General features: G+C 43.3%; 1 protein-coding gene across 6 annotated transcripts in view; it reads right to left on the bottom strand.

The window, feature by feature from the left end:
• Positions 1-23,354, bottom strand: part of FGFR2 (fibroblast growth factor receptor 2) — an 80,176-nt gene extending 56,822 nt beyond the window's left edge. For 2 of the 6 annotated variants that reach the window (XM_086616669.1, XM_086616670.1), the window contains exons 1-2: positions 23,180-23,297; positions 5,864-5,938 (exon numbers count right to left, since the gene is read on the bottom strand). In XM_086616669.1, coding sequence (XP_086472795.1) covers positions 5,864-5,938; positions 23,180-23,297 — 193 coding nt within the window. Of the gene's footprint in view, positions 1-5,863; positions 5,939-6,621; positions 6,889-23,179 lie in introns of all 6 variants that reach the window. The other 4 variants (XM_086616668.1, XM_086616673.1, XM_086616672.1 and 1 more) reach the window with 4 other exon arrangements.
• Positions 23,355-23,754: the final 400 nt, after the last annotated feature.

The following is a 23,754-nucleotide window of genomic DNA, read 5'->3' as shown; positions in this document are numbered from 1 at the left end:
AGAAAATACAGGAACAAATCCTTTAACAACGTCTCTCTCAGTATAAAGAAAACATTCCAAAAGCAAGTCTTACAATGATGCTAAGAACGATAAGTGATTTCCCTCCACCCCACCCCCGAAATGGCAATTACTGTTAAAATTAATGATGTAGAAAAGCAAAGTAAATTTGTGCATGTAATCACAACAGAAAATCACATAACTATTGAAAATTTAACCATAACACTAAGAAATTGTTACACAGACTTAAATGAACTAGGGATGCAAGGAAAATCACTGTTAGCATTAGCTGCTAGAACCAGGATCACATGAAAACAACAGAAGACTTCATACAAAGTCAATCAAAGAAATTAACTACTGCACACAAAGCCCAAATTGATTACCAGTATACCAGGCAAAGGCAGAATTACATGTTGGCACTAATATATTAACAGGAAATTTTCTCTGGATCACTAAACATCTTCCACAGGGCAATGTAAGACGACCAATACTGGGCCCTACCCACAACTCCCAGAGTCAAAGCAAACTGTGGCAGGTCAAAGCCAATCAACCATCCAAATCAGTTATGTTGGCGTCTCAAACGGAGCAGAGTGCCTAGATTTGACCCTAGACAGGCAACACCAATCCAGCAACTTTGCAGCCAGTATGGTCGCTTCTCATCACGCCCACTGCGGTCACTTCTCATCATGTCCACCACAAGCACCTTCTCACATCTACAGAGCGTAAAAACCTTGGATGCACCCTCTGGCAAGCATCCAAACCACAGGCTCCACAGCTTGCCCATGGCTATGCTGCCCTGCAGTGCACAGGAGGATGGACCGTGCTCCAGAGAAGCTCCCACCAAGGTGCAGCCCAGGGCCAGGGCATCTGAGTCGGTCATTGGTCAGGATCCAGCCACCTCAAACGAGGCTGCTTCATGCGTGGGTTTCTACCACGTTATAGGGAGGCTCATCCTCTGGTTTTTTTTGCATATAAGCCCCCTTTCCATCAACTCTCATTCTTTTTAAAAGCTCTGCTCTTGGAAAAGAAGTGCTCTGATAAGCCTTGTATACAACAAACGCACAGGGAGGGAAAAACTTTGCTCCGCGGAAGAGGTGGGAGCAGAGAAGAGGCCAGGAGGATGCAGGCAGGAACAAAGAGAAGTGGCTTAGTTCTGCACCACAGAGAGAGGAGGGAAAGGAAAAATCCTTGGGCTGGTAAAAGGACTCTGGTAGGAAAGCTTCCCCTCGCACAACCCTCACATCAGCACAACCTACGACGCTCCTGAATTACCGGGGAACTTGGAGAAAAACCTGAGGACATCACATGTTGAAAATGCTGTCTGAAAACACTTCAAGACATTCTACCATTTTTCACCAGGAAGTAGCAACGTATCTTGGCGGCTCCTCAGTACATTAAAGGGAAAAGAGAAAAAACCAGCAACATCCATTAACCGTAACACTTGTACTCACTTTGTGCCTTCTTACAGCAGCTGATCCAATTAACACACGGCGTTTATTGATTAAAATCACCAAAACCTAGAAGCATCTTTTACTGCTTCTATTTGTCTTGAGATGAAAAACATTCAGATTGACTAAAAGCAAGAATGAACGTAGTTAATGAGTATATACCACCAATTTCCCTTACAGACCCTGTCCATCGCATCCCATCTCTGCTAAGAGGACAGGTGGAAGTAGGTAGCACCTCTGTTCAAAGTTCACAGTAAAAACGGGACAGAGCCCAGCACACAGTGGTAACGAGCAGCAGGGGAACGGGTGGGAATTCCTGATTGCTTTTGGAGCTCTCATTAGTGAAGAAAATATCCTGCTGACCCACACTGCACTCCGCTGCAAATACATTACATCTAATCAGGCAAATCTCCTGCATGTGAAATTGAAATTAGGCAGCCCAGGGGACCACTTCACTTCAGGAAGCCTCAATTTTTATTTGGACTTATCTAATACAAAGAAATACAAAAGTAGTCCACTCCGAGCCTGCCTGACGAGCACCTCGAGCAGGAAACAGTGTGCCTGAAATGACCACATCAACCCCCCCTCCCTAAGGTTTTCAGTACTATTGTATTTGACCTTTAATTAAAAACCACTTCTAGGCAACATCCAATTTTTGCTGCTCCCTTGAGTGGGTTTCCACTCTACAGGATTTGATGAATTTGAACCTTGTTGCATCCTTTCTGAAATTCTTCAAGGCATGAAGAGAACAGCATGTGGATTGCATTTAGATACTTTTTGTTCTTGGTGCCAATTTACCATTGCTTGGCCCAGAAGAAATTGTTTAAAGCGGGATAAGAAAAAAAAAAAAAAAGCCATAAAGCTTCCAGTCACCTGACCAGAATTCATGGCAGAATAGCAGCATCTTCAGGGCTACCCAGGGGCCTCCAGAATAAATTACTGTTGGTGGACCTCAGTGCAACCATCATGAGAGCTGCTGCCTTGCCAGCACCAGCCAGGATTACAGAAATCTCTTTAAATTAGGGCTACCTCTCAAAGCAACAATAAGGATGAGGCGACAAATACCAACAATGTACTTTCCACCGCTGCCAGCAGAAACCGATGACAATCATCCCTTAGCTATGTAGTAGGAGGAAGTCCTAGGTCAACATCTTTGGAAGTGGTCCTCCAGAACTAAGCTGAGGCACCTATTTAGAGCAACAAAGGGGAAAACTGGAGTTGCCAACTTAGCCATTTTGGGGAGAGAAGGGCCTATTTTGCAGTGGAACCAATCCTGCACCTTCCTCACAAGCCCTAATCCCTTCAACAAAAGCTGGAAGTAATAAAAAGCTATTCAGGATGCAGTCTGGAACAAATCTACCACAGCGTTTTTTCAGGCAGTTAAAATATCTGTCAAACTAGAAGGACACCAAACGCGGAGTGAAATCTGCTACGCATGCCTCTTACTTAAAAATACACACAGGGCAAACGGTCAAACGCACACGTGCACACATGAGTACCCTCCTCTCCCAGGAGCGAGTAGCTCCTCACAGCTACTGAGCCCTTTGCAGCCTCCGCTGACTTCAAGAGTGGTTGTATTTTCTGGGCAGCCTTGAAAATTCGGCAAGATTTCCTCAACAGCCTCTCCGACAGCACTGGAAAACCTTGGCCTCTGAAAAAACGTATTCCTAACAGAGGAAAAGAAAAGTAAGAAAAAGCTTAAAAGAATACTTACCATCGCAAATAAAACAGCTCTAAAAGGTTTGCTTTAGTTTTAAATATGCAGGAATGAGAATGCCAAGGTTTAGTTTCCTGTGGAGGGCACTACGGCCATTTCCTGCCTCATCACATCATAATTAACATGCCAGGACAGCTGGACTTTATCAGAATTGTTTCATCAAAAAGCAATGACCGTTGAAGACTATGGCCTTTTGTTTCCATCAGTGAAGGCATAACCAGGCCAATTTCCATCGCTTATCCTTAATGGTCACAGCTGTAATTTGTATGTAAATTATCAGTTAAACTGTTGGAGATCTGCAAAGCTCAGGAAACACTTAAAGACTTCTTCTCTTAAACAGCAGCAGCCGCGACTCTTGTGAGGTCCTGAACTTGCCCAGGCTCTGCCTGACACAGGCAGGAGAAGGTGGTGCAGGACATTTGACCATTACAAACCATCATCTGCCACGTGGCACACTGGGACAACTCCTCAACTCCTCATTCACTTTTCAATGTATCTTGCAATAGTTTCTTAAATTAGACATGGCCTTCTGGATGACATACAAAATCTAGAAGAGGAATGGCAAGTAATACTGATGGGAAGGCTTAGAAGACACGAGATGCACAAGTTTCAACGGTTTGCAAAAGCACCACACCAAGTCCCACCCCTAACTTTCACACAGCTCCGATCTTGCCAGATCACAACCCTCTTTCAGCAAAATCATATTAATCCAACTGAGTTACTATGATGCAACTTTTCATTGAAAACAGACGGCTCGCAGGGACGTGGTGCCACCATCACTCTTCCAGTTCCAGCTCTTTCAGGGGAGGAAGGCTGCGCTGCTCCCTGCGCCCATCTGCAGCCTGCAAGAAGCCCCAGAAGTTTGTGGGCACCTTGTAAAGAACAATCTCATGAGGATTTGTTTGTGCTCTGCCCTGCTCCCAAGCAATTTGTCTTCTTGTGGTTTCCTCCCTTCCACACCGCAAGCGCCTGCGCTCTCCCCACCATGCGAGACGTCTGAACGTTCACACTCTAGAGGCATCTTTCATTTTGAGCAGGGAAAGTGCGACTGACCCCTGCTAAAGCACAACTCCCCCATCCCTGGCAGACGGAAATTGTCAATGGCCTTTCACCAGCTCCTGAATCAAGATTGATTAGCGGTAGCTTAAAATGATAGCTCATGTTACAAGAACATCACCAGTGCTACAGAAGACACCGTGGGGTAGTTCTCCCTGTTGTGCAAAAGGGCAGGAATAGTTACCATGACATTACGCAGCATAGTTGCTTCAAGATCAGGTCCTTTTCTTTTTTTCCCCTCACTATACGCACTTCCACAATCCATTTCTGCTCATGGTGGATCTCCAAGGCCATCGGGATGGATTAGAAGCACAATCGTCATCATTAAACCCTTTGCAAACCCTTTTCTGACCAACACCAACAAAGCTCTAAAGCGGTAACGGACACAGGGATGTTTCCTAAAAGGAGTCTCTACCCACGAGTCCTTTCCAGGGGACTGCTGACTGGGTTGATGGGTTTTGCCTAGACAACTGCTTTTAAAAGCAGTGTCCCTTTTCCAAACTCGCCAATTATCTCTGCCACCGCATTCCTTTGTCAGAGCAGCCTCCAGCTGCTTAATCTCAGCCACTTCAAGCTGCACCTGTGAATCAGAGCGGGTTAATCACACTAACAGATGGCAGGGGCCAAACAGGCAGCTAAGAACTTATATCATTTTAAATAGCATCTAATGTTTCACAGCTTCAGACCAGGGGCAGCCGTATCCAACAGGAACTAACCAGAGGAGCTGAAATTTAGCATCCCAACAAGCGTTTCAAGCTTACAGTATAGCTGCTGGTTACTAATCAGGCTGAGGAGCAAATATACTACCCGGCTACTAGCTGACATCTCACACGGACGTATTTCTGTGTTCTGCCTGTTGTTGACTTCACAAAGCACGAGCCAGAGCAAACTACCAGTCACCGAGGGGATTTTGCAACAGTGCATAAGGAACCAATATGAATTTTACTTTTTTTTTCCTTTTTTCTTAGCGACTGCTCTATTTAGAGCCTATTAATAGCTTTCCAAATTCTCTAAAGGGACCGAAGTTTAGCATTCAGATAGGTTTAAGACTCTTTTAGCCCATTTTCATCATGCATAAGTAACAAAATGCAGTCTTAGTGCTGGATTGCTTTCTTTGCGACAAACCTCGAAGTCCTTTGCAGACAAAAGAACCTCATTGTCTCCAAATTCATTCTCCCCAGGGAGATTTCTGCCGAGATTAAGGATTGAAGGATTTGCCTCATTACGACTTAATTTTATTTTTAAAGTTTCCATACCACCTTTTAACAGAGTGAGCTGGATCTTTGTTTCTTCTGTTAAATTTCAGCTCAGGTTCACGGAAAGTCAGTTCATCTGTTGAGAGTCTAAACCAGACAAAGACTGAACTTCAAGTCAGGAGGAAAGGAAACTGCAGAAGAGCTAGCAAGAAGGGAGAAAGAAAGTACAGACCAGCAAAGCAGGTTTAGAAGAATATTAGTTTATTTTTCTTTTTCTTTTCCAAGTTATGAACTATGTGAAACAGAAAATGGAGAAGGACAAAGATACTACTATTTGACAGCCCATGCGGTTAACAGTCAAGAAGCTCTGAAGGCAGGAGTGCGAAAGACGGGACGCTACTTTCCACGTGGATCTTGCTAGTGACTTCTGGCAGTTCGCTGTTACTTACTCATCTGGTTGCTGTCGTTCACAAAGTCCTCAGACCCATCATTGTCGTCTTCATCATCTCCAGAGGAAAGAGCATCTGCACGTTAAAAATAATCAAGTCTTTAAACGGGCCTATTTTTACAGACAAATAAAGCAATATGCTACATCTTAGGTTATCTATCAAGGAGAACAGATGTTCTGTTAGTTGTGCAGAAGCTATAGAAAAAAGAAAATCCAGCCACAAAATGTGTGCTACTCTTATAAACTTCTAACAAAACTAGCTGATAGTCCTGAAACTCTACAAAGTTTCCAAAGGAAGCTTGGTAACTCCAAAAATCTCTTTCCTCTTACAATTTTTATTTGTCTTAAAGACATTTTGTTGAACAGAACTGAGGGTCTCCAGAGCAATTTATCTCTAAATTTAAAGGATGTAGGACACCCCTTTTCCTCTTCTGATGGAAAGGGAAGGGGGGTGGGGAACCCTTGTATTCATTCTACTGGCTTTATCATCATCACAGAGACTCTGTAGAATTTAATGCTGTCATAGTGGCATAAAACAGAGAGCTATTCAGCAACTGTTAATCACTATAGGTCCCATGAAGTAAAAGAAGTATATACTGAGTCCGCTTCAGGGTCAGGAGAAGGAGGAAAATACCTGAAATAACAACAGAACTCAGCTCAACTCGCTGAGCCCAAGGACCGTTTCGTATTATATCATAATGTTCTTTATATCAAATTTTACAGTTTCTACATGCAAAAACCTCTGTTTAACTCACTCACCTGTAACATTTACAATGAAGTACAGAGTATCACTGTCTAGGGTCCTAACAGCAGTGCAAGCATAAAGGCCCGAATCTCTGGGTGTAGCATCCTTAATTTGTAAGTATTCCCCAATAATCACTGTCCTATTGTCGGGCCCCAAAGGGACCCCATCCTTAGTCCAACTGATCATGACGGCGTCTTTCAATTGACAGCGCAACTCAAGCGGTTCTCCTGGAAGTGCTGAATATACATCGGGCTGAGAGATTTGGTATTTGGTTGGCGGCTCTGCGAAGGTGGAAGGAAAGGAGGAAAAGAAGGAAGAGAAAGGAAAGGAGAGAATTTCCAACACAAGTCAGTGAAGGCCCTTTTCATCCACAGAAATCAAGTTATGTTCAACAAAAAAAGTTGCACCCAGATTAGCCCAGCAACCTGTCTCGTAAAACTGAACCATATACATGTATGGAATAGGCTTTACTTTCAAGAAGTTAACCACAAACAAAGCTCGTTCCCTTTTGATGAGGGTCTCAGCACGTGCCTTGTCCCCAGCGCCACGCAGAGGCACAACCCTTCTCGCTGGTCACAGCGAGCCAACTCTGGGCAGAAGAGTGCTGCTGAACCTGGGGGCTTCGAAGAACATGAGGGTGCCAGGAGAAGTTTAAAAAGCAAATTCAGGTTTTTATCTTAGCATTTGTGTCTATGATTCAACCTAATACTTATTTTTCCCCATCTGATTTTATAAGTTGTTTTTTTAAAAAAAAAAAAAGAAAATGGAAAGAGCTGTGTTGAAAGAAAAGGACGGCCAAAAACTCCTTCACTAGCTAAGCTAATGAACGTGGGTTCCTACACACAGCATACACGATGACCTTCATCTTTCTCCCTGCACCCTTCCCAAAGTCTCTACATTTGCCTTCTACACCGCCAACTCTGTTCCAGCGATAGTAACTTTTTCCTTTAATTTTTTTTTGCTTCATTTCACAGCCTCTCGTGAACGGAACACAGCAGAAACCCACGAACACAAGTGAAGCTTTTGAAGTCCCAGTGCACACAGAAGTTCAAAATGAAATGGCTCATCCATCAGTCTCCTCTTGTAAGCAAATAACGAGGGGAATGTCAAACCATGCTCTTTTTCCTTAGAAAAACTAAATCTGCCTATAGTCACTAGGGCTTCATCACCCCCTTCCAAGGCTGGCTCTCAGCAGGGGAAAGGGAACCGCAGCCCTGGGCACGCAGGACCATCATCACAGGGACAGTGGGACACCTCGGCACAGGGTGGAGAGACCCCCCACACCTACGACGCACTCGGGCTGTTCCAGATAGATACAGGGACTGCTTTTGAAACTGGTTTCTGCCTACAACCACGGTGTCCCTCTCCCACGAGCCTCCTGGTCTTGCCAAGTAAATGAGGGAAAGCAGCATGAAGGCATGTTCTGTTTGCTGATGAGGAGGGTCACATCGCGTGGACAGCTGCTCCCCGGCACACGTCCTTCCCCACACGGGCACCAACTGTGCACCGCTGTGTGCACATATAAATAAAATACACACTTCTTTCTGTTTGTTTGGGAGTCTGAGGGAATATTAAAATAGGTGACTCCTATAGGTCACCTACTGTGCAAGTCCACCCTTGCTTCTAAGAATATCAAAACCCTGAAACCCATGTTCCTCATCCTTGGGGCGCAGTGTTGCATTTCTTCTATCACACCTTCAACAGAGAATCAGAGAATAACCATTCATGGGTTGGAAGGGACCTTAAAGATCATCTAGTTCCAACTCCCCTGCCATGGGCAGAGACACCTTCCACTATACCAGGTTGCTCAAAGACTCATCCAACCTGGCCTTGAACACTTCCAAGGATGAGGCAGCCACAACTTCTCTGGGCAACCTGGTCCAGTGCCTCACTACCCTCAGAGGGAAGAATTTTTTCCTTAGATCCAATCAAAATCTCCCCTCTCAGTTTAAAACCATTGCCCCTTGTCCTATCACTAAAAATCCTTGCAGAAAGTCCCTCTCCAGCTTTCTTGTAGCCCCTTTAAGTACTGGAAGGCTGCTGGAAGGTCTCCCTGGAGCCTTCTCTTCTCCAGGCTGAACGACCCCAACTCTCTCAGCCTGTCTCCATAGCAGAGGTGCTCCAGCCCTCGGATCATCTTTGTAGCCCTCCTCTGGACCCACTCCAACAGCTCCATGTCCTCCTTCTGTTGGGGACCCCAGAGCTGAACACAGCACTGCAGAGGGGGTCTCATGAGAGCAGAGTAGAGGAACAGAATCACCTCCCTTGACCTGCTGCCCACACAAGAAGTCTGAAACAAGCATCACATCTGAGCTAGCCCTTGGACAATGCTGTTTGGCAACGCTGAAGCTCTGTCAGTAGTTTAGTTTTAGGTAAATCCTGCAAGGAGTTGGACTCGATCCCTACGGGTCCCTTCCAGCTTAAGATATTCTATGATTCTATGGGTACCACAAGTGGCCACCACCATAAGACACTCATGCATTTAAGTATCAGGTTATACCGATGCACTTGAAAAGAGCACGCTCAATTTCTCCTCCCTCTCATCCTGAAATTACGTTATTTCAGGGATTTCAGTGGAAGTTTGCCTGAAGCAAAGGGAGAATAGATCCAGGGATGTGCCCTTGCAAAGCAAGCAAAGCTTCTCCTGGGTTTTTCCCTAGGGCAAACATGGTTTTTCAAACAACAGATTTGACACAGGCATCGCACCCAGATGGTGGCCAGGAGAAGTACATAAAACCATTTAAACAAAATCAATTATGGAGACTGTAAAGGTGCTTGGATTTATATTTTATAACAAGGTCTCTAAACTTTCTAGCCTGCAAAGTTCCATCTCAAAGTCCAGGACAAGCTACAATACAGCCTTCTACTCCTTATAAACCAATTTAGTCTTGTTGATGCAGTCACGAATCCACAGATCTGCAATACAGGTGTTTCACTGAGTACTACACTAAGCTGTTAGAAATCTAATTTCCAGAAGGAGCACAGACTCCTTTCTACATATATTTCATAATAGTAATGAGTATATTTGATTCTGCTTGAGATTTTTTAAAATTCTGATTCCACTGTTAAATTAAAGAAAAAGGTGGCTAAAGCCCTCTAGCTAACTTACTTTGAAGTTTTTAAGACTTCTTTGTAACGCTCTACCTGCAAAGAAAATTTCTTTTACAGAGTTTATGCTGTGCCAACAAAGTAGAGGAGTCTTTAAAAACGTCTTTGTTTAAACTTTTTAAAAGCCACCGTGGGTGAAGATACCTCAACCCTCCTTTAAGTGATTAGAGGCTTGCACTGAAGAGCCCCAGGAAACTCGCAGGATGGTCACATGGGTTGCAGAGTCCTCCTGGGCAGATCGGTTGTTTGCATAAAATTACAAGGAAAATAATTTTCTACCTCCCATCCTTGATTTCATCTCTTTTTAAACTATTATCCCCCAATTTACATCAAGTCTTTCAACACAAATCCAAATCCAAACTCAAGAACAGTAATTTATTTCAAAAATACAAAGAAAAAAAATCCTTTTACAAGGAAAATTACTAGCATACCGAAGAAAAACAAGTTTCAAATAGGTATTAGCATGTGGTAAATGTTATCCTCCTGCATTTCTTTCTCCCTAGAGTATCAGGGAAGATGCAGCATAAAGCGTTGTCATGAAATAATGAAGTCATGTTTGGAAACAGTGAGTTATTTCAGGTAAGCCTTTGTGTTGCCAAACTAGAATGTAGCAGCACTTAAGACTGTCACTTTTTATAATGTTTGCCTATAAACTTTTTCCAGTGTGGGTTTGAAATAGTGCCCAAAAGCAAACAGGGAACAGGTGGGATTCTGAGGCACGAGTCCACCCAACAGCTTCACTGCAAAAATCAACCAGTTCGAACTGCTAAAAAATTCCCAGCAGCACATAAACAACCTACACTGCAAAGTTAACTCTCTCTCCAGGACACCGCACGAGGATTTTTTTTTTTTATGCTGCTCTGAAATTTAGGGACAAGTTTTGAACTCCTGTGCACACGGTACATCAGGATTCTTTCCCCACTTCCACGTCTTTGGAGCATACTGAAATAAGGCTGCCAGTTTGCTCAGCTCTCCCTTGTACCCATCCTCCAGTGGTCTCAGCAGCATCCTCCTGAATTTTCCCCCAGTGAAAACAGCTAGATGGGAGAAGGAGGAGATAGCCCTGCAGAGCCTGCAGCATCAAGCAGAAGGCTTGATGATCTGGTACCATCACATCCATGTTCCTCCAGCCCTCCCTGAAGCTCTGTCCTTGGAACCATATCCCTCAGCCATCGCCATAAGCCCGTAAATCCACCCTTTGCTGGGCGAGCTCTGCATGGCCAGGGAAGGCGGTGGCATGGGATGCCTCTCTTAACAAGTCCTCCCGCAAATCCTAGAATTGTGGCATTAGTTCCCGCTGCGAAGGCATGTTACCTGCATGAACAACACCCGTCCATCACCCCTTAAAAAACAAACGAGCAACAAAAGCACGCGCAAAGCTTCTGGCGGCGTTCTTGAACGCTGGGGGAGAAGGGAGGGCACGTTGCTCCTGCTATTGTCTGCTCTCAGCTACATCCTTATTTGTAAAAGTGGTGCACACAATGTATTTAAACTTCATAGGTGGAGCAGTTGAACAATACCGCCACGGAAGACCAAGCTGCTGTTAAATAAACAGACGTGAACTTTTTCTTTGCCTGCTGGAACAGTCTCGCAGCACGGTTTATGCCAGCCAGCCATCAAATGGAGTAAATACTGTTTGTATAAAAAAGCCATGACCACAATAGAGGACTGGGGACATTCTGAATGCTCTATTTCAGATTATTATGAGATACGCGATTATATTCCAAATCATGCTTCTGTTCAAGATTCAGTCACTGAAACGAAGGATTTATACTTCCTTAGGTTTTAAATTATTATTGTCTCCCTTTATTAAAATGTTCACAAAGAGCTGCTTATCTTAAGGCTCAAAGGCATTTAGTTACTTAGTTACAGAGCCAAATAATTAAACAATCAGCTAATAGCTAACCCCAGCGAAGATTCTCACACAACTCTCCATGACACAAAACCCTCAGACCCCATCAAGCCACTTTCGCTTCAAAAGGCTTTAGTAAATAACTAAACACTCACCATAGTGTGCCCAGAGGGTCAACAGACCTGACCTGTCAGGAATTCAAGAGGTTCGTTGCAAAATTGAATGTCCCCACAGCGCACGCTGGGCTGCCAACCACTACCAACTCGTCCTGCTTCTCCTACCACTTCTCCTGTTTTTCCTGACATTGAGGAAGATCCAGCGAGACCAGACTGGACGAGCAACGTGGAATGGGGACGTTGAGCTACGCCCAAAGCAGAACAGCCATGGGGCCCATGACTTTGTGAGCCAAAGCCAAGCCTTTACGCTCTCCCCAGGAGGCAGCTTCTGCAGGGTCAGGAAGCCCAGGTATCACCAGTGAGGTCTGCAGCCTTCCCTCCCACCTCCCAGGAACGAGCTGATGGGCTTCTCCCTCAATTTGAGTTGACAGGCTAATATTAAGAGTAGCTCCGTGTCCTCTTCTGATAGGATGACGGATGATAAACTCAGCCTACAAAAGCAACAGCTACCGGTTTAAAAATGCAAAGGGTCTTTCCTGGTCACAGTGACTATGTCCCGTTAGCTAAGGGCAAACCAAAGCCACATAGGCTAAGCATGTCTCCTCACAAAAAGGGGGACAAAATAGCGTTTGTGATCCGTCCATCTGCTTTTCTCCAAAGTCAACAGATTCCTGCAGTCTTATTTGTACAGCGTCTCCGTCAGCTAGCTGCCAGCTATGCCCATCTCTGCCTCCGTCAGGCATGATCAGGAAATCTCTCCATTCTGATAAAATACTTCCCTTTCTAAATTACTACAGTTCGTTCTATAATTTTAAAACACTAGAAAAAAAATAATAAAAAAATAAATAGATTAAAAAATGCCTTGTCACTGAACAGCACTCCGAAGAGCAGGAATCATTTCCCCCCTGCCTCTAACGTAGAAAAAAATCAGTTGCTCAAATCTGATGAAAAAGATCCAGGCCTTGTAGAAAAACTTCAGCAAACACAAAGCATCAGAGAGATATCTGTGACAGCTACGCACATAAATCCGTGACAGATTCTAAGTCTTCACTTGTTCCTTTAAAACAAGCTCATGGGCTGCTCTGTTTGAAAGCAGCGACTTCCACAAAACGTTGAGTGCCAGGCTCTCCAAAATAAATTGAGATATTTTTTCCTGGCATCCTCTTTAACCCTGTTATCCTCATCCTATTATAAGGACCTAGTCATCTGATGGGTACAAGAGATGAAAACAGACACCAAAAAATTTTCTGAGGAAGAGGAAGGATCCTTTTGCCCTGGAAGTGAACATTTGCAAAAGGAAGTACGTGTTTCCATACAATACATGCCTGATACTCTAGCAAGTGTAGAGCTTCCAGCCACACTGACCTGCTAGAGCATGGACCTCCAGCATCATGTCAACTCCTATTGAGTGTTTCATATACTAAGGTCATAAAAAAAGTGAATCTCCTCCAATTGAAATACGTGCTAATGTCATCACGGGCAAGGGAAAATATTACACTGCATTAACTTGTTTTCCTAAGCTTTGAAGACTTGGAAAAACAAATAATTCTGGTGAGTAGCAAAGAGTTTCACCACTTGCAGGACCCCCCCGGCCAAGAAAAGAGCTCTGCACATGCACCTAAAAGTCATCCCCACGTGATTATATCTCTCTGCGTTGTGTAATGCTCCTTGGCAGATGAGCAATTATGGAACCGCGACTCCTTGAGGTGACTACCCCCAAGCAGCACTTAGACCTGGCTACAGGCACCAGGGCCTCATCACACCCCACAGAAGAGAGTAGTGGGGGCAAATCTCATGAGATCCCCTGCTATGTTGGTGTGTTGGCTGACATGGCGTGAGGTGCATGATTTATTTTAGCATGGCTTTGATGGCTGCAGAGCAGTTCGGTTGATGTGTTTTACCCTGTGGTTAAAGGCAGAAGACTCCTTCTTAACAGAGAAAGAAGTTGTACTTGTCTAGGCTTCATGGAGAGATTAAAAATTCCTACAACTTGTAGCCTGCTTGCTCCTACCTGTCTTTACGGTTGTGATCGTTGAGTTATAGCTGCACAACCACGCAACATGCGTCAAAAACGCCAAGTATCACACGCTCATGGGCTTGGCTGTGTGCTTTATGCTTTTGGAAGCCAAGCCAGGGAAGACTCAGAACATGCCAAGTTCAAAGTAAACAGCAGAGAGACCAGCGAGGCCACCTCCTGCTGCTGGGAACTGCCCTGCAATTTCTTCCTGTTTGTCCCTATTCTTCCCGGTCTGCTCCTTACAGGATGATGACTTCTTCATACAATAGTCACCACAGGATTTATCTCCAGACACATGGACAGAGTGAGAAACAGCAAAGCATCAGTATGTCTTCTCCACAAAGACTTGGTAACCAGGGAGGGAGAAAACACCCCGAACCTTGAGCAGCCACACCAAAAACCCTAAAATCATTGTGCTGCCTTTTATAATTTCGCCAGTAAGATGAGAAACTACAGGCCATCTTCAGGATTTGAACCTGTGGCTCCAGGCACCAAATCTTGACCATTTCTGTTCAAGCCATAAGCTGCCTAAAGTAATAGAGTGATAGTCTCTGTACTAAGTGTACTGGGGAGTACAATAAAAACGCAACACACATGTAACACAATCTCAAAAATAATTAACTACTCCTCAAACTCATTACAGAAGAGTCTTCTCATGTAATCTATTATACAAGACAAAGGGGAAATGTAGCCCCTTTTGCCAGAACCTCAAATGAAAAGCTGAAAAAAAAAAAAATCAACCTTGTCTCTCTGAATAGCAGAATCCAAGACTAGGATCATTTTCTCATCGTTTCTACTTCCAGCAACAGCAGAACATCAAATCTTCCTGACTGTATTCTGCACACGACCAAGTGGCAGAGCAAGTTAACCAACTCCCGTTGTTCATGAAAGTCTGCTTGGGAAAGGCTCCACATAAGACACACAGCCTTGGGAAAAGGTACGAGCACATACATTTATTTGCAAAGGGTTTTTTCTTGGTTTTAATATTTTCTTGCATCTATTCCAATCTGTAGGGATTTTTCAGGTTCTTTATTTGCATTTTAAGAGTGACATAAAAACATCACAGAACATAGCATAAATCCAAACATACAAACACAATCACCTTCTAGGTTTGCCGAAGGCCACGCTCAGGACTATTACTGCTCAACATGCAAAAGAAATAAATTACAACTGTGAGGTTGAAAGTTGCACAATTTCATGTTCAAGTGTTAGTTCTGGATGCAGAGAATGTCTATCTATTCAGATTCCTTATAAGCAAGTCAGCAGTTGTTTCTTTTGTACACGGTCCCATTTTTACTTGACTATACAAATCCTCTTAATTTTAGCAGCTCGGCTAAAAGCCTCATCTTGCCTGTTCCCCTGAAATTCATCTTCCCCCACTTCCTAAAGTGGAATTTGAAAAAAAGTCACTGGAAACAATATCCCCAAAACAGCCCCTCAGCGCTTTCCAAAGTCCTGTCCACAATGCATATAAACCATAGGATATTCTCCAAATACTTCAAAGCTTCAAGGCGTACCAGGCTCCCTTTTAACCAAGAGCAACATTTAGTCAAAAGACATCAGGGCTAATTTAATTAATGGCTTTAAACTGAAAGAGGGGAGATTTAGATCAGATATAAGGAAGAAATTTTTCACATCGAGGGTGGTGAGGCACTGGAACAGGTTGCCCAGAGAAACTGTGGATGCCCCATCCCTGGAGGTGTTCAAGGCCAGGTTGGATGAGGCTTTGAGCAACCCGAGCTAGTGGAAGGTGTCCCTGCCCATGGCAGGGGGGTTGGAACTAGATGATCTTTGAGGTCCCTTCCAACTCAAACCATTCTATGATTCTAATCCCAGCTCCACACAGAGAACAGTTAAGGGGAACAAGGAAGGAGCAGCAGAACAAGACCTGAAGTTAAAAGCTAGGCTGGCTCACTGTACTTCCAGGTGGCCCACCACCATTTACATGACAAGGGTTATTTTTAACTTGCAGACACCTCCGTCACTCCTTGCTGTAGCAGTGGATCCTGGGCGCTTTGCCATACTAATGGAAGATGGTTCAAATGCTTCTGAGTTGTTAGGAGAAGGGCTATTATTGACTAGTGCTGCGCTGCTGATTTATTACAAGAGCCTCCATGCTAATCCTGCACGTCTGAAATACCTGTGCTGCCCTGGTGAGTAAACAATATCAGATAAATCTGGGTACCTCAACATCTAAACAGAAGTATTTTTCATGATTAAACTATGTTTAATAGAACCAAGCTCGAGAACTGCTCAAAACTTAAACTGGTGCTTTAAAATGATTTTTAAGAACTGCTGGGCGGCGTTCAGAATGATAAATCATATTGCTTTCCTTGAAGCAAATTAAACATTGCAACACAGAGACACTGAGCAGGACACTTTGCAGACTTGCAAAGCAAGTCCCACGAAAGCACGCTCTGCCTCGCTGCTCAGCAGCCGGTCCCACCAGCACCTCACCTGCACCCCCACACAGGACATCCTAAAGAAAAGAGTCTCATGAACCTTACGTAGTTTCTCTACAGCACAACTTTCTATTACACTTAAAAACTAAGTTGCAGCACGGTGTTCTCCTCAAGTTCTGTTCCATCCAGCCACAATTTAACCTCCTACAGACTCATCCTGGTCGGTGCAGGACTGTTCAAGCACGCCCAGTCGCAGCATCCAACTGCAAACCCCACTCGGAAACAGCTGAGTCTCCCGGGATAAAGCCTGAGGTGATAATTACCATGTCACAAAACTCCATTCTAAATAGAAACTCATGAAAAGCTAAGAGAGAAAAAAAAAAAATTACAATGGCCAAAATACGATCATCTCCCCAACCAGCTTCTCATCCTCCCTTTTCTCCCTTCCACTTCCCCACCATATCGCCCTTCCCAGTAAACCCTCACAAATTCACGAGACTCCTCGGCATCGCTTAACGTCCCGAAGTGATGAGCCAGTTCTTTCGCGGGGGAGGAAAAGCAATAATTACACACAACTTGCAACGGCGTGCGAGGAGGGGAACGAAAAGTAGGTCACATCTCGACTCCTCGGCTTTGCTGAGGTTCACCACGCGCTTTCACTTACAGTCATTTTAAAAACACAATTAGAATTATAACAATAGCACGGCAAGCGAAGGAAGCGGCACGGCCGAATTCAGCCAGCGCTTGGTTTGCCCTTCTGTCCCTCTTGATACGGATCATGCCACTTGCGTGGTGACAAGCAGCAAAAGGATCTGAACCAGCAGAAAGTGAAACCCATGAGATGCGTTTCTACACCAGGTGCTGACCACTCTGATACGCTGAAGTAGGTCCAGGAAAACCAAACCCCTAAAAAAAAGCTTTGTTTCTTTTTTTCACAAAAAAAAAAACAAACACAAAAACACAGCAGTGATAATTAAGAGATGGGAAAGGATTCTATGATACTCTGGAGATGTATATAATTGGCAAACAACTCATAAACTGTTTTGAAATATTTAAAAAAAAAAATCTACATAAATATTTACCCCTCTTCACAGAATACCTCACTCTGTAACTGCCCTCGCTGCGAGGTGCAGTCCCCAGGCAGTCAGTGCCAACTCAATTTCGCTGACGCTCCCAACTCCAGATTGAAACCCGAAGGGCCAAAAACTTCCAGAACAGCTCGGCGCTCCCAGCGCACGTTTCGTAATTACAACGGGAGCCGCTGGCTGCTGCGCTCTTGCAAATCTGGTCTTTATTTAAGATTTGCCTGTATTCAAAAGTTGCTCCAACTTCTCTTTCAAGTAGTTTAAAAGCCAGTTTAGTCCTCAGTACTGCGAGATGGCATCTCTGATCTGGAGGCCATGCTGTGCCAAATCCCCCCCAAAAAACACTACAGACATACAGTGAGACGTGCTGAACCTGAATTCAAAGGTCTGAATTTCAAATCAGCTCCCGAATTGCTGTAGGGATGGCTTTACCCCAGCAGGCTCCATGCCAAATCAAGTGTTTCCCACCACAAACACAAATCAGTGCATCCCAACCAACTCCGCAGAAGATGCTCCCACCTGACCAGCCGCGATGGAGGAGCACCTGAAGTTCCCAGAGGGAACCAAACCCTGAGTCACATCAATGCTAAACTCCAGATTCTTCATTGTTTCAGACAGGTTTGGGGTTCCTGACGTCTTTTCAGCACGAATTTTGCACTGGTTTTAACTACCCTGAAATAAATTTTCTCTTCCAGTTAAACCTGGTGCACTATTACAAAGAGACAAGACATAACTTGCCCAAGTGGATGATGGTTCTTTTAAAAACACGGGTTTGTATTGCTAAGGAGCACTGCTTCGAAAAAAATCTCAGCTTTCACTCTACAGCTTCAACCTTGAGGACTCACAAATGTTTAACACTTAAAAATCTGACCCTTCTAGTACAGAATTTTTCTCTATTAATGATGGAAAAAGGAACAGTTAAGGATTTTTCTCCCACTCTCATCTGTTCCTAAACTAAATATTCACCCTAAGACAATACTAAGCTTTGAATGTATTTGTATAAAGGCAAGTGATCACTTCTACTGAAGCTGGGAAGCCCGATATAGAAATATGCTCATTAAGAGTTAAGCTATGGTTATTATTGAAACACCACAATAGTCCATCGTCTCATGCGTACACAGCCTTGCATAACTGGAGCTGTCAGCATTTTCATTGCAAATTCTGCTTGCAAAGATTTGTAACTTGCCTGTTAAAAAAACAAAACAAAACAAAAAAAACCCACAACCTTACTATAGCCTGAAATTTGTTGCAAGTTCTCTGCCAAGGAAGAACTATTTTAAGATTAGAAAACTATGCATCCACGGGAGCTGGTGGCTGGCTTGGGGTTTGATCTACACAAGTGGTTTTAAAAAATAAAACTGAAAAAAACAACCAAACAAAAAAAAAAAAAAAACAGTCCCACAACTCAGCGTCTTTGAAAATATTTTGGCTCCCAAGAAAAAAAAAATTATAAAATTACTAAAGGAATAAAATTTCTAAAAGTTAATTTTTTTCCTTCAAAAAGCTGCAATTGTAAAATATGGCAGATAAGCCTGAAATGTGCCATTATTTGTGCTACTTTGCAAAAATAGTTGCCAATAGTTGCCAAATATTCCCAACTCCCAGTGTCTCATGAACACTGACTGTAAACAACAACCCTACCCATGCCCAATTAGTCTGCAGCTCAAGAGCATGCCTCTGCTCAAGGACTGTGGATTTTAAACGTAGAATGGACACATTAAGACTGATTTAATCTGGCTGCTTGTACAATTCCCCAGAATCTCAGCTAGCAATTCCTGTACTGGGCCAAATAACTTACTGAACCGGATCTCGGAAAGGGCATCCAGCCCTCACCCGAAGCTGTGGGGATGTCACATTCCTCCATAATGGGCTGTGATAATTGCCCCTCCTTAAAAAAAAAAGAAAAATAAAAAAAAAAGAAAACACAAAACAATCAACCCTCAGATTTAACTAATCAGTTCGAATTGTTAATCATAACTTGCAGATATCAAAGCCACTTCTCTTGGTTAAAAAAAAAAAAAAAAAAGAAAAGAAAATGTAACAAGGGAACCTCAGGTGAACTTTTCCCCTTATTTTTCCTACCAAATGGGATGCAGCATCCAGGAGCTTCTCTGCCGCTTCTGCCCTAGGATGATGCCCACTGTGCGAGGTCCCACCAGCCCTGCAACCTCACAGGAGGTTGAGGGACATGGGGACACACCAGGATGGGGAGCAGGCTGCTCCCCATCCTGATCCAGACATGTCGTGGCAGCTAACGAGTCATCTCCAAGTAGACTGTGCTAACCACTGTGACCACAGGTGTCAATAACCTTGTGACCACAGGTGATAACCTTTAAGCCCTGCCACCACTTTTACAAAAAAAAAAAAAAGTGTACCACTCATATTAAGCAACATTTTTACAAAAAGGGCAGTATTGCTCTGGGTACTGTACTGAACGTGTTTACGTTTGTGTGTTGTTTAATGGCAACAAATAGCTGTGACTGAGTTAAAACCCAAATGACGACTCATTACTGACTTTGGAGCCCACCATAAGCACATAGCACCCATTAAAGAAGGTCTTCCTCCTTCACCACTGCTCCTAGGAACCTCCCAAACGCACATTTACGGACTTTTTGAACTACTCTGTTTTTCACAGGACGGAGAATTAGGCTCTCCCTTGTGGAAAGCTTAAATTAATCCTTTGAAATTTGACCTAAATTAAAAGAACTGAAACACATTGTTACTGCACCAGGCGAGAGCTTCGAGTGGGTGCTCCAAGGACAGTGTCAAGGCATTGCATGGGAGGGGGGGGAAAGAGACTAAATTAGCTACCCAGCAGAACGATAACACACAGCTTGGGCAAGGGAAGGTCAAGGGAGAGCTTGCTATTTATCAAATATATGTCTAAACTAATTATTCAGCTCACAAAGTAACCCTTCAGCCTATGTGTGCGGTCAGAGCCCTTTTGAAACGTTGGCCATCAAAGGCCTTCACAGCCTGGGTACACAGAGAGAGAACGGCTCCTTTGTACGCACTGAGGTAGAATTAGTTCTAAAATTTAAAAGCAGAAAGTCTTTATATTTCCTAGGATTGAAAAAATAGCCAACATATTTGTACACACTTGATGCAAGATATAATTCGATAGCTGACAACCCCCAAACTAACTCCTATGGTCCTGTTTCTGCTCACGCTGCTTAACAGCCTCAGATTTCACCATCACTGCTTAAGGAAGAAAGCACCACAGCCAACAACCACCATGCTCAGGATCCAGCCCTTAGAGAGCACCCACGATATCAATACCGACATTAAAATTTACAAGGGCTCAAGATTCCATCTTCAGTGTAAACATTTTCATATGTACCAGAGTAATATCTCATGGTCACAGATGAGACCCAGAGCTCGATGAGACCAGCTTTTTACAGAAGCATCTGAGAGACGTGTGCTACCGAAGAGATGAGATTGACCACGGATAACCAAAAGTGAGTACCTCCATGCATGACAACATCTTGCACCTATCCTGCACATACCCATGCAGCTGATCACCTTATTAAATAAATACTGCTGGTAGTAAAGTACATACTTAACCAGATACTCTGAAGAAAACGGTTCCAAACACCCCTAAAGTTACCTTTAGTGAAGAGGCAAGAGTATATTCTCTATGACCAAAGGAATGAAAAGCCACAAACTCAATTCCTGTTACCGTTGCATACAGCTTTTTGAATATCACGAGTCACTAGGACTATACACAGCAAAAATTAAAGCACTTAACATCAAAAAACCCAGACAAAATTTAGGGCATGTCCATGAAGGAAGACTAAGGAATAGATCAACACGTGTCACCAAAGGTCATGGCCCTGTCGACCTTCTCAGCTGGTATGAAATGTCATAGCTCTAATGACTGCAAAGTCAGCAGCCCTACCGAAAATTTACATTATTAGAGCACCTGACCTCCCAAATTAGCTGTGGCCAAAACGTTTGGCATTTACTAAATTAAAAAAGAAGCCTGCTTTGTCTTTGAAGAGGTTTTTTGAAGGATTTTTTTGTTTTGTTTTCAGTTTGGAGAGCTTGTGGGTGGCAGTGATGGAACCCAGAGAAGGTGATTGTGTAAAAACTCAGTATTTCTTTTTAAAAGTGTTTAACAAAGTACATAAAGAAGGTTTTATTTCCCAAATCTCAGATATAAATCCCACACAATTCCCTGTATTCTGCAGCATAAAAGCTCTTATTATACCATTAACTTAAAAGCGTTTTTCTGGGGACAGTGTTTGTTGTTGGGGTTTTTTTTTCCTTCTCATTTCTGGTAACGATTTGGGTTCTCACATCTAAAATTATTTCATGTCAGTAACATTCCTGCCCAGGGAAGAAGTTTTAAATCCTTTTTAACAATCTACTCTTTGATAAAACCCAGATTCCACCCCCTGGATATTCGCTGTGGAAGAAATATATTTTTAAAATAATAAAAGGTATTCTTTCCTTGAAAAGCTGAAAAATTATCAAGGCATCATCCAAAAAAATATTACTCTTCTCCCTGTAAATACTCCACCAATCATGCAATCACATTCTTTCTGATTTAACCCTAAAACCAGGAGACCTCACTACAAATGGCCAATCTGAAACCAGAATTATTCATGATTTTGTCATTCCTCTGAAAAGCCAAAAAGGCACCAGATGTGCAATTAACAAATCATACAGTAAGTGGTGATGAGAGTTGGGCTCTTTTTTTTTTTTTAATTCTCCAGTTACCTTCAAAAGGAACAAAACAAAACAAAAATCTTTGCTATCAACAATCTCTATGGCTGACAGATGACAATATTGCTACACTTTGCTAATTTTTTTCAGGAATGCTTGCTAGGGAGGAGGGCTCATCATCTCTACGCAGATCATCCCCTGCCATCAATAAAAATGTACTTGGCACGGATTCGAAAAACGCGTTAGCTGGTGACGTCTATTTTTAGAGGCAGTGGATAGAAACAAATAAGTTTTGCATGAAAATGTATTAAATAAAAACAAAGTTGTATCCGTGGACATGAAGAGTAGAATGTGTGAAAGGTCAAATTCTCTCCAGCAAGCTCTACGGACTATTACATTAGTTTGACAGTTGAATTATTAGAAAGGTAATAATGCCTCCAAAGGATAGATGAAACCTTATGAAGGAAGAATCACTTTCCCTTTAAAGTGCTCAGAGAGCAGGACAGGTCCTACACAATACAGTAAAATCATTCTTAAATCCAATCAGCTCACGACAATAAAAAAGCAGCCCCTCCTCAGCTCTTCAGAGAAGAAAACCACTTTGCAAAGCTTGAGGAACGGATATACCTAGCAGAACGTACCAACAAGTGCGGACTCTAAACAGCAGATTTTATCAAAACACCTCTTCCAATGCAAAGGTCCCAATTAGCCTTTGCTTCCACGGGAATGAACTGCACTCCTTGCTATTCAGATCTCAATGTTCACACTTCCAGAACTTGCAATCCAGACACCCTACCGATTGTTCGTGGACATGAACAGCAACAGGGAAACCAACTCTAACCAAGAACAAACACCAATAAAAGCTGCAATACTGCAGAGTACCTGGCAAAATTAAACATTCGGGCCACGTGACTGACAACTATTGGGATTTATCCTTCTCCAAACTTCCCAGGTTAAGACAATCACAAAGACACGCAGCTATACAGCCATTTCATTCAAGACAGCAAGAGGTAACTCATAAGTAAGTGCAACAAGACTGGCTTCCTTAAAGACCCATTCCTGAAAATTTTCGGCCGTACACTTTGATTATGCAACATGATGACAGTCCCAAGTGACATCACTGACACCGCTTGCTTGCATAAGATTAAGTGACCGCACACTTGCATCAACACAGCCCATGCACGAGCAGGAAAAGTCAAAAAACATCACTCTTGAGGGCTAATCTGTTACTTAAATTTACCAAGGCACATAAAGATGTTGATTTCTATTTCAGACATTTAAAATTAACTCATTTTGCGAAATTAAGGATCCTAGAGCGATTTACCTTCAGGTTCCAGCGTGGCGTCTTCAACAACTAAATTAAACGAAGGTCGAGCCAGGGAAAGTCCGGCCATGGTGACCACCACCAGGCAGATAAGGCAACCCGAATCCCAGCTGACCATCTTTTTAGAGTAAATTCCTGGTCCATTTCCATATCTCCATGTGGACTTTAATCCCATCTGAACACCTCTAGAGAAGCATGGAGAGAAAGCAGTGCCTTCGGCCGGGGTAACACCTCCTCCCTTGGAACGACGGCTGCTGCTGTGGGGAGGAGAGAGATTTCGCACCGTCAGCAAAAAGCATCTTAAAACACAAACCAAAAAACTTCAGAAAGGCCCAAACAGAGCTGAGGTGAGAGGGAGGGGAGGAGGAGGATGGGAGAAAGAGTTTTCCAGCTTCAAGAATATGTGAAAAGTGAGTGACTTTTCATTTTCTGTTAGCAGTTTCCATCATCACCTGAGGCGTAACCAAGTCCTCCTTGTTTTCACGAAATCGCTTCTCAGCATATATTTAGAGAGCTATTTTACTGACAGAAAAATATACAGTTCTTAAAAAATGAGAGGCACACGCATGTGCAGG

Source organism: Tauraco erythrolophus, chromosome 9 (genome assembly GCF_009769465.1).
Source record: "Tauraco erythrolophus isolate bTauEry1 chromosome 9, bTauEry1.pri, whole genome shotgun sequence".
NCBI classification, from domain to species: Eukaryota; Metazoa; Chordata; class Aves; order Musophagiformes; family Musophagidae; genus Tauraco; species Tauraco erythrolophus.
This window is presented reverse-complemented; position numbering and strand designations above follow the sequence as displayed.